This window comes from Suillus discolor (assembly GCF_016758755.1).
Source record: "Suillus discolor strain FC423 chromosome Unknown F5147scaffold_460, whole genome shotgun sequence".
NCBI lineage: Eukaryota > Fungi > Basidiomycota > Agaricomycetes > Boletales > Suillaceae > Suillus > Suillus discolor.
Genome location: NW_024541707.1, coordinates 3,966 through 15,284, shown reverse-complemented (window position 1 = coordinate 15,284; position 11,319 = coordinate 3,966). Strand labels below are relative to the sequence as shown.

The 11,319-nt window shown below is 44.1% G+C and overlaps 2 protein-coding genes across 2 annotated transcripts; both read right to left on the bottom strand.

Moving 5' to 3' along the window:
- Positions 1 to 2,154: 2,154 nt before the first annotated feature.
- F5147DRAFT_661019 (uncharacterized protein) lies at positions 2,155 to 7,733 on the bottom strand (the record flags this gene model as incomplete). Its single annotated transcript, XM_041434698.1, has 25 exons — positions 2,155 to 2,252; positions 2,319 to 2,407; positions 2,442 to 2,455; positions 2,748 to 2,973; positions 3,255 to 3,286; positions 3,310 to 3,363; positions 3,571 to 3,660; positions 3,816 to 3,929; positions 3,973 to 4,061; positions 4,124 to 4,176; positions 4,236 to 4,296; positions 4,332 to 4,362; positions 4,393 to 4,456; positions 4,802 to 4,950; positions 5,229 to 5,423; positions 5,476 to 5,525; positions 5,584 to 5,709; positions 5,803 to 6,041; positions 6,318 to 6,521; positions 6,558 to 6,583; positions 6,823 to 6,860; positions 6,997 to 7,099; positions 7,246 to 7,428; positions 7,485 to 7,562; positions 7,680 to 7,733. 25 exons carry the CDS (start codon positions 7,731 to 7,733, stop codon positions 2,155 to 2,157), a joined length of 2,460 nt encoding a protein of 819 aa, XP_041284187.1.
- A 1,129-nt stretch (positions 7,734 to 8,862) lies between these two features.
- Positions 8,863 to 10,010, bottom strand: F5147DRAFT_783966 (uncharacterized protein; the record flags this gene model as incomplete). Its single annotated transcript, XM_041442841.1, has 6 exons — positions 8,863 to 9,102; positions 9,179 to 9,244; positions 9,301 to 9,429; positions 9,488 to 9,689; positions 9,746 to 9,930; positions 9,978 to 10,010. 6 exons carry the CDS (start codon positions 10,008 to 10,010, stop codon positions 8,863 to 8,865), a joined length of 855 nt encoding a protein of 284 aa, XP_041284186.1.
- Positions 10,011 to 11,319: the final 1,309 nt, after the last annotated feature.

Here is an 11,319-nt window from a genome sequence, read left to right as displayed (position 1 = left end):
GTGTCACGTGCGGTCCAGACCGCTTATCTAAGCCGGCAGTTGCCGCTTATCGTCATCGTCATCTATCGTCATCTGTCGTCATGGAGCCAGTGATGCTCCGGTATCGTCTATAGAGCTGGTGAGGCTCCAGTATCGTCTATAGCCGTGCGGGTGGCAGAGGGCTGTCTGCTGGCGGGGGACTCGTGCCATGTTACTGTAACAATGTTCAATGTCTGAGTTCAATGTCCAATGTCCGAGTTCAATGTCTGAGTGCAATGTTCAATGTTCAAGTTCAATGTCCAGTGTCCCACGTCAATGTCCATGTCCAATGTCCAATGTCCCATGTTAATGTCCAAGTTTAATGTCCAATGTCTGAGTGCAATGTTCAATGTTTGAGTTCAATGTCCAGTGTCCCACGTCAATCTCCAAGTCCAATGTCCAATGTCCGAGTTCAATGTCTGAGTGCAATGTTCAATGTCCGAGTTCAATGTCCAGTGTCCCATGTTAATCTCCAAGTCCAATGTCCAATGTCCGAGTTCAATGTCCAATGTCTGAGTTCAATGTCTGGGTGCAATGTTCAATGTCCGAGTTCAATGTCCAACATCAGGAAATCGCTGAGGCTTAGGTTTTTCTTGTTAGATATGATCAATGTAAACAAACATGGTAAATAAGGATCAACCTTGTTAGCTCTTGACTATGCATTAACACTTAAATATTCAGTACCCATGGGTTATAATATAGGCTTAATATTGATTGCCCTTGGCATCCTCCTGTCATCACAGATCTCCTAGGTAATGTTCTGGCCTGGGGCTACCACCTTTCACCTTTAGTCATATCTGAATATCTAGTGCTCCCTTTTTGGTGGTAGTGTTGGAAGGCTTGGCCACACAGTAGCACTTAGGTATCTAATGTCCATGAGTTGTGATACAGGCTCAATATTGATTGCCCTTGGTATCCGCCTGTCATTACAAGCCTCCTAGGCAATATTCTGGCCTGGGACTACCATCTTTCACCTTTAGTCATATCTGAATATCTAGTGCTCCCTTTTTGGTGGTAGTGTTGGTTGAAAACAGTGCGCAATCGTGCCACTTGTGATATGTGAGTGGTACATACTACAGGCTTACTAAAATCACAGGACACAGAATTCTTAAAGAAATCAGAGCATATACAAGCGGTCCTGTATACAGTGCATAGTCAAGTACGATACCATGGTTGAGTTGCGAGGCAGCATGTAACTGGTCGTAGTGAGTACATCATCCTAATAGTGTGTTTTGAAGTATATATTATTTTGGGAGAAATGCCAAGAGTAATGTGTAGATGCTGGTACTCATCAACATTAGTGTACCTACTTGTGCCATATGATATTGACCAAGGGATCCTCCGCATCCTGCAGACTTGCTGTCCCGTCACTGCTCTCCCTCCACAATGTACGCACTGCAAGGTAATGCTTAGAGACGGCCGAGGGTGTCCCTGCCATGTCAAACTATCCACAAATGAGCCCGGAGCATGCACAACAAGATATGATGGGTGCCTACCTTATCGAGGGCCAACTCTGGGCACATCACAATCCAGTCACAGAGTGATAATCGACGACACCAACTATGCTGATTTGCCAGTAAAATAGTCAGCCAGGCAGTTAAGAAGAGTGTGGATATGCTTACCCATCCTTTGAAGAGAGTGAAAAGTGTCTTGTAAGTTGCTCCGAGTCTCGGAAAAGACTAGGGTACAGGCGAAAACTCGTTTTTTATTAGTCGTGTTAATAACAACATGTTAATATCACCATATGTCATCCTTCGAACCATCGGTAATCAATATTGACACAGGCACGGCAACAAAGTCTGACGGCGAAGACAAAATACTATATAACCCGTGGGTCTGTGAAAAAACCGCGGTATACCGCGAACATCGTGCATACCCGCAGAACTGACGGGTCGATGTGCACCCATACCGTGGCGGGTGCGGTGTTTGCAGGTATGGGTGTGGTGTGGCTTCAGCCACCCACGGGTTCACCCTGTGCTCGACCCTAACAATGAGGTTGTCAGTACCAATCATGTTGCTCTTGGAAATCACCCAGATAAAAATTGCAATTGTGCAGGGCAAGGCAAAAGTAAGGGGAATTCAAACCAATAGCCTACATAGCAGCGGATAACCCAATAGTTAGCATTAGTTCATTGACTAAACGGCACTTGCCATGGGACCCAGTCTCCTGCAGGCGGTAGTAAACTTGAATGACCTCACCCAGGTGGGAAGCTCAAGCTTGATGGCATTGCAGTCTGCTATAGTGTAGTAAGTACTTACCGTATGCGTAAGAAGGACTTAAACAAAGTTCGAAATTTTACCTTGCTGAAAGTTACCGCAAATTGATGTTGAAATCTTGGATTTGCAGAGCTGACAGAAATTTGTGAAGTGTAGGTATTGGTCGGCAGAACTGATAAGGTGAAGTCAGAAACTAATCTGCTTACAACTGTTCTTGTCTCTGCAGCATGACAGTAGTAGAGCATGCAACATGATCAAATAAGTGTGACATATTACATAATCACATGTGACAAAAGTTCGATTGACACAATATTAGCCTAGTACTTCATACATGACAGATTCCCAGAAGTAGACATATTGCCCCCTGATCCAACAATAATAGCACAATCAAATAATGGGCTCCAATGTATTCAGTGCAAATGGAACAATGGGAACCATGCTGAGGACGATCATTGTAAGAACTTTTGTGAAATATGCAATCAGCTAATGAAATGTAGTAGAGTCAGGCTGACTTTTTTTGGGCGAGGGTATGTAACTAATGTAGCGTAAATCATCAACTCATCATCGTGTAGTCTAATACCATCGCATCCGCTCCTACCGTCTTGCTCATTGTTGCTCCCGCTAACACTCCTACTGTCTTGCCCTGTTGTTGCTCCCGCTAACACTCCTACCGTCTTGCCCGTTGTTGCTCCTGCTAACACTCCCACCGCTGGTGCTGGCACAACCGCTGGACAGAGACTAAAAACACTTTTGCGAAGGGCGATTCAGGGAGCTATGAATACCATGAGAGCGGTAGTGCATGCAGTTTTTCATGCAGCAACAAAATTTGCAGCAATATTTGTATAGGTATGATACACCTTTTCAAAAGTCTACCTGAAATCGCCTAAATATATACAATCTTGAATGATTCCGTTTAGATGACGCTCTACTTTGGTTTACACAGACTCACTTTCAAGTTCTTAATGATCCTGTCTCATCTCACTCTGACATCCTCCAAGTCCTACTACATAGTTACATACCTATCCCCCTTCTCGCAGTACTCTCCCCCTGCCTATACTCATACCCATGCCATACCTGCTCGTCCTCCTGGGAAAGAATCATCAGGGGGATGTGAATAGACTCTTCCCCCTGCAGAAGTATTATCAGGGGGTGCAGGAAACTACCCTACATAGCAACATGGGCTGCTGCAGTGTGAACTGCTGGAAGAAGAAGAAAGTATCAGGGATTGTGAAAAGAGATTTGAAAAAAAAACTGCAAGACATAGGATATTTAGTACTGCTGCATGTTCCCCATCTCGTAGTACTCCCCCTGCCCATACCCATACCCATGCTGTACCTGCTTGCCCTCTTGGGGAAGAATCATTGCAAATAGGTCGCGAAGAGACTCTCTTCCCCCTGCGAAAGTATCATTGACGAGTGCAGAGAACTAAAAAAATTAGCATGTGTCGAACAGAACAAAGGATTTACCCAATGAAAACTTCAAGTGATCACACGGGCGAAAGACAATGAAACAACCGTAAGATATAGAATGATTAGTACTGCTGCATGTTCCCCATCTCATAGTACTCCCCCTGCCCATACCCATACCCATGCTGTACCTGCTCCCTCCTGGGGAAGAACCATCGGGGGGATGCGAAATAGGTCGTGAAGAGACCCTCTTCCCCCTGTGAAAGTAACATTGGCGAGTGCAAAGAACTAAAAAAAAATTATCATGTGTTGAACAGAACAAAAGACTTACCCAATGAAAAATCCAAGTGATCACACGACTTGAAGTAAGACAAAATATTACCACGGTATTGAACGGGTGACGTTGTCCATTCATTCTACCTGTATAGATAGTAGCAACTGCCAGTGGATCAAAAATAAGGATGGAACAAAGGCATACATACAGTTGGAAGTGTGGAAGGGTATGGTCAATGGCTTGTTGTCTACCAGGAGCCGACTGGAGACAGAGGTCTGAAAAAGGCCTGACATTTGGATTAATATGACGAAGTCACATACCAAAGAGAAACATACAAAGATTGTCCACCATGACACCTCAGTTCTAGGATTTCAAGTAACTCTGGAACAGACGGATGTGGTATTGATCTCTCTCACTGAGAACTAGTGCTAAGTGTGAGCAAGTGGCCTGCAAAAACAAACAAGTAATAGTGCACACCACGGAAAGTGAAGGGGAGTTTGAGATCAGAAAGCTTTTCAAAAAGTCAAGGGTCTTAGTTGTCCTTGTCCATAAAGAAAGAGACACACACAACAATGCTGAAATAGAGAGGTTCAGAATACGTAGTGGTACAGGATGCAAGTCAGCGTCAATGCGGAGAAGTTACACAGGTTATACTAATGTATTATTCAAGGCCTCGACTTGAGGTGAAAAAACGAATCGTCAATTGGAGGCTGTAGGTATTGCGTGTCCGCTGTGCGCTGAGATGGAGCATAATCATAGATTCTAATGAGGGCTCCTATATTCTCTCTCCTGCACTTTCCATCTTTGTCTATACCATAGACATTCATGTCTCTGAAGCAAATTGGAGACTTGAATTGATTGTAGGAAATGAAGATTGAATGAATACCTGACGTATCCCAGATCATGTCCAACCTCTTGAATCTCCATCAGAGGAGGACCATGCAGGCACCCAATTCTACGATAAAGCTTAATCACAGCTGCATCACCTGTCCTGTTGAGATTGCGATTGAGTGCTTTCTGACAGTATTCGTAGAACTCAAGATAAAGGTCAAAACTCAGTTAATAACAGAAAGATATGAGTCGCTTACGAGACACACTATCAGAGAAATTATCCTCATGTTAGGATTTCCCCCTTCGTCGAGAACTTGATCCCAGTATAAGTCAGTGACACATACATTTGGGTTAGATGCGATTGGGCGAAGGATCATATAATGCCAGAGTTCTTTCGCCATTTAGAGGCTGAAGTATCTCTATCACAATATGATGCTAAGAAATGAAGTGAGGTAAATTATTTGGTGATACTTCTAACTCACATCAAAGGCCACTAGCATTTGGTCTTGTCCTTGATCGAGCTGAACTGCTGCTTGATCAAGCACAGCTGTCATCCTCGCAATCCTTGTTTGCCCTTCATCAATGTTAAGACAGAAGCCCAGACCCTTGGAGGGCTTCAGACAGTGGCCTATCACTTTCCTAAGATCTGAAAGACTCAAATTTGGTGTGTGGTCAAACTAGTTGGTATTGTTTGTTATCATCGATATTTGAAAAAAAAAACATACTCACTGTGCCATGCAGATGATGCCAATGGAATCTCACTCCTGTCGTAAACTCCACTAGAAACAGACAGCAAGCATCAGTTCAAAAACTAAAGATAGACAAAATAGTGCTCACAATCAATAATTTGACAGTCCTGGTAAGATAAGCCAATACGCAACATAGCCTCCAAGAAGCACTGCGTGATGAATTGATGTCGATATGGCCATAACTTAACCACCCTCATGGCATTGCCATAGCACCCTGTGATGAGACTTCCAAACAGTATCATTTTTAATGATCTTGCAATCGATAACTACAGATGGTCAGCTGGTAGATCCCCTAAGATAGACTGACAGCGTGAATTATCACCTGATGAACTGTGCTCTGTCCAGCGCAAGTCCTCTGATAAATGGATGGTCTGAGGGAGCAGTAACTCGTCTACATTGATGAAATCCTCATACGTCGGAGTCTGTGACGGCGGTATCGCTGGTACTGGAGCTGATGATTGAATAGGTGTCTGTGCAGTCGCTTGGGCCGGTGGTGATACAGGTGTGATTCTGGCAGGTACCAGTGCTGAACCTATTGCACTGGAGCTAGGCATGAAGCCATATACTTATCCTATCATAATCAGTTAATGTGCTCCCAGGAAGCGAAACACATATGGTAATCTTGCTGGAAAGATGCAGTAGTATAGTCTTCTGTGTATACCTGTTACAAGCAACACCGGTCACGTGGCCCCCCTATCATTTTCCCTTCATCCTCGCCCTCACCATCTACCGGCTCGTCCTCCTTTACCGACTTTCCATTGACCGGATCCTCAGGACCGTTCCCGTCCCTCGCATCATCCGCCTCTATGCACGTGCACGCACGTTCCTCTCTTGATTCGACCACCAATGTGGTCCCGCACCTCTGACTCGGTCTGACTCGTGCCACCAATGTGGCTTTCCTCTTTCTGTTTCCCCTGACTGCGGATTCCCGCACGTTGTATTCTTACCGTTGGTCCGTTCCAACGTTTCTCGGTCTCATTCCACATTCGACCATCCTTCACTAATCCGGCTGTGTTGCCAACGCACCTATACCATTCTCATATCCCCTTTACCCTTACCTACTGTGCGGTAGCCTTGCCCTTAACCCTCTCCACTTAGTATAAGTAGTCGGTCACCCTGTACTAGATTTTCTAACTTGAATCTACTCAATCTTCCCTGGAACATACTTCCCTCTGAAGCCTCCTCAGCTTCAGTCTCTAGTATCTTTTCTTAGTCGCTCCTCGCGGCTAAGTCTACTTCGATCGACCTCATCGTCCGGACAAGACAGTCCTGACCTTGAGTGACTTCTCAAGACATCCGTCTATGAAGTCACGTGACACGCGCGTACTGTGATCGCTGCCGACTCGTCGTCGCCAGTCTCACTTGCTATACCGGACCCTTCCGGTTACGTCACGAACGTTAGCGGACGTCGCCCCTCTTAGGGCTCCGCCTAACAGATCTATTTGAGTGCATAACAATACCTGACCAAAAGAACTATCATCAAGATCTTCAGTGACCATACCATCTATGATATCATCCAGGCCATCAAAAACAGCCTCGTTGTAATGACCATAAGGCCACGGTGCCAGTTTGGCGATGAACTTCCTATCCACTGCTGTGGTCAGCTAATGATAAAGAGGTAGAGGGACAAAAGTTACATTCAGGCCACATCCAGACCGCAATCAAGCGGTGATCATAAACTCTAGATACTACTTCCACGTCGTGGCTAAGTTCATCCTTATCTTAAGGCTGTATGACAAGATACGCTAACTGTCCAAAACAAAACTGAGGTAACGAGGTCTCGCACAGTAAGACCATAGATGGGTACCAAGACCTCATACTCAGCTCTTCCAGAAGCCTTGATGAGTGGTCCGCTATGACCGTTCATGCCAATATATCCCAAGGGCTCTTTCTGGAGAGGCCAAAAGCCATCCATAGATACTTTTGTAGGCCACTATAGATGCATTGATGATTTGAATGGTCAACAAACTTCAGTAGAAATAGACTCACATAACAAGGACCAATGTTTCTCCAGGACAATATGTAGCATGCGAAGTCTAGATCTAGCCTCAGGTCGCTAAAGCTGCCCTGTAATATAACGTAGTTCTTCATCTTACAGTAGGGAGGAAAAAAAATACCTCCTCCTAATGTTCAAGTTATTTTAGTATAAACTTGAATGCAGATGGCCATGCAAATAGTACACACTGTATGTTCAAACCCAGTGATAATTCCGGGTATATGGTTGTATATGTAAGTCATAATCAAAGAGTCGGACACAGTCAAGATGTGTTCCAGGATGCAAGTGAGCAGTGAGAATGAATTGAGCAAACTAGCAGGCTAGGAGACAAGGGTATTCATACTGAATGGTACTGGGCTATGTGTCAGATAAATGTAATTGATGCACTGAGGTTGTGACAGAAATGTTGTAGACACCACTACTATTGGACGACAGAGAAGGGATGTACATAGTAACAGGGCATGATGAACATTCGATTAGTAAAGATGTTGACGTAATTAGATGCACTGCATTGTATTAATAGTAGGTATGCCATTATTGGACGACAGAAGTGCAGTGTCAGTGATAGCCTGAGGGCATGTGCAGAGGGTCCTAGGGTTTGAACATTCATAAATCGAACTCGTGTTCAATAAATTTAAATGTAATATGCACTACAATAGAAATGTCGTGGTTACACCACTATTGGACGAGATGGGTAGTGATAAGGCAAGGGTAGAGAGGCCTAGGGTTCATAATCAAACTCATGTTCGATGAACATGTTGTCCAGCTCCTCTACAATAGATTCCGTGCTTCCATTTTTCTCCTGGTGAAATAAAACTTCTTTTTCTACCCCAATATAGTCATAGTCTGACTCTTCATCATCTGACTCGTGGTGCTCTAGATCATTTCCATTGATGTCTCAACCTTCAGAAATGTCGTGAATAACAAGCTCCTCGTTATCAAGCCTGCCGTTATGAGAGTAAATATGGCCCACACCAAGACCATAATGGAATCACATGAGCATATCTCTGTCGACAAATCTATACAATGATCAGTGGATAGGATGTACTACGAAGTTACAGTGCACTCGCCTATTGACATAATATTCACACCAGTCTCCTTTGTCACTAGCTGTGCCGGATAAACCTCTGCCATCCTTATGCCTCATTCCTTTGGAGAAGCAAGGAATTAAGTGAGCTGCTCTGAGGACGTCAGCTGCATTCAAAAACCCAAAAGAATCTTTGCTATCCAATGGAGGAAATTTAAGGCGATCCAATGTAACAATGCTAGAGTCAGCATGTACCTCTTCATACCAACGCATGAAAAGAAACTCCAATCTATGGGCTGTATGGTAGGGACTGCCAATGTAAACCACATTGACATGGTGGATGCCTAACACCCTGGCGTAGCGATAGTGTGTTCTAGGTTCGCCGTAGTTGCTGAGGACCATGATATTGCAGTGCCAGGTTTTGGGGTTGATGACATCTTGGTCCCGTCTAGTGTCGTAGGTTGTGTAGTTGATTCTAGCAATGTTGTGGTGGTAAATTCGATTTCATTTGAAGAGAACGTTACTGATATCTCCTTCGGCTTCTTGACCAGGTTGAGACACTTGAATACAACGAAGAAGATGATCTTGCAAGCGTGAAAAGTAATGCTATAAGAAAGTGTATCAGATAAAAGAATATATGCATCGTCAATAGTCACATACCTTCATGGCTGGGTCGCCCTCTCTAGCATGAAGATAGGATCCAATATCGTCATGGTTTTTCTCACACTGGCCGATGTGATGATGTACAGAAGGGTTATGCATTGTAATATCTGCTGCATCACCTGATTCTGCCTGTTGAATACGACACTTGATGCGCCTGATTCAAGCTTGGCGACGTTTGATTTGTGTGAGCTGCCTGACAAAAGATTTTCGGTCTGTCCGGAGGTATCTTCTCTTTCCAGTGCAATGCTCTAGTTCTCCCTATCAGAGCGGTCAAACCAAGAAAATATCAGGTGCTCAGAAACGTACAGGCTCCATGCTATAAGAGTCAGTTGTACCAAAGCGTCTTATACATGAGACATAGTCTCCAAGGGCGTGAAATTTGTAGGTTTGGAGATTGAATGATACTGTCCTGTGTAATGGTTTGTCTGCGGTTAACTTCTCTGCCTGACCAGCAGTTTTCTTGCCCTTGTCGACTTGAGATCTTCTGGTGGCTTCCTTTGCGTGACGCCTTGAACAAGCATTTACTTCCCTATCTAGTTCTCTTGCATCATAAGATGCACAGACAAGCTCCTTGAATCGTCTGAACAGGTTACCTCAGTAGTCGCTGTATCAAGAATATCTAAAGTTAGGTCTGAATGCATCCGCAGCTTGGCTAGGCCATGCCAATGCGCCAAGGTAAACAGAAGATCTTGGATGATCTTATTGTGATTGTTGTTTGGAAGCAGCCCATCAAATACTGGTATAGCGCACTTGAAAGAGACTCAGTTTACTTATTGTAGCACAGCATTCAACATACCTGAAGTAAGTCTTCAAAATTATGAGGAGCCATGTTTGACAACTCGGAAGTATTAGCTGTGAATCGTCTAATAGTTGACTGTCCAAATGGTGGTACAAGTCTGTACCTAGGTGAATAGTCAGCATTTCGTGGATAAAAGGTAGTGATAACATTACTTACCGCCTGTCTAACTCATGGACCAGATCTTGATTCACTGATCGTATTATCCTTAGCAAATGAATTAACAGTGAGCGCCATGTGCCAATCTCAACTTCATGGAGAAGATCAACCACCAAGGCTTCAAACACATTGAAGCCATAAGGATGTAGTCTATTAGAAAGGACATTCTGAAGGGACCGGTCAGTTGGGTAGATTAGCAATAAAATTTTACTCATACATGTTGGCACCCAGGAACACGGCTTGAGTATATTCTCTACTGTGGTGCTGTCGATGGCATAATGCTTGTCATAGATAATCTTCCTTGCTGTGGTCACTAACTGATTGCATTCTTCACTTGAACACAGGAGCATAGTCCTTTGCTGCCGATCACGTGGCATGCCAAGGTTGTGCAGTCTATTTTTTGGGATGAGACATCTAGGGCAAGGGCATCCACCCAGCTGATGTATGGTGGCAACAAGAACTCTGGTGTAGTGAGCTTCCAAGCTAGCATCTAAAGGTGATAACTCACTTCTCTGGATAGTCTGCTGAATATGTGAATATCCGTGGATAGAATCTACACTTGATCCCATCACAACACTCAATTATGATGCCATGTGCATATGCTTCTAAAAACTCATCGTCAAGTAAAACTCCCCATTGCGCTGTAGGGATTCATTTCTGGCTGGGCTTGCAGAGACTGTTTTTACCTTAGTGTTATGTTTGCACTTTTGTAGCTTACATAATCAAGTTACCTTTTCACCAGTTCTACTATGAGTCTGAGTATTCAGCAAGTTTCTATCATATTTCCTCTTCTCTGAGCCTTGAGCCTGGTCCAGAAACCCTTTAGGGTCGAATAGCAGCTAGGTTCTGCAAGACCCAACATTGTTCAGACTCACCATCTGAATTGTTGTACCTTCAGCGCCTGGAATAATTCTCTCTGGCAGTGTGTTGTACATTCTCGCCCAACACCTTTTTCTCCAGTGTGTTCGCAAGCAAAGTCCTTGAAAGAGTCTGGAAGCTGTGTGCAATAGTTGAGTTATTAAAGACCAAAAAAGACAGATAAGAGCTACCTTTTGAAAGTACGCTACATGATTGCCTAGATGGCAGGAAGGTTTGCAGCAACGATACTTTGATTCATTCCCGAAATACAAGTAAACTGGCCAGAGCTTGGCGTTGCCGAAACTTGTGAGGTGTGTAGCGTCTG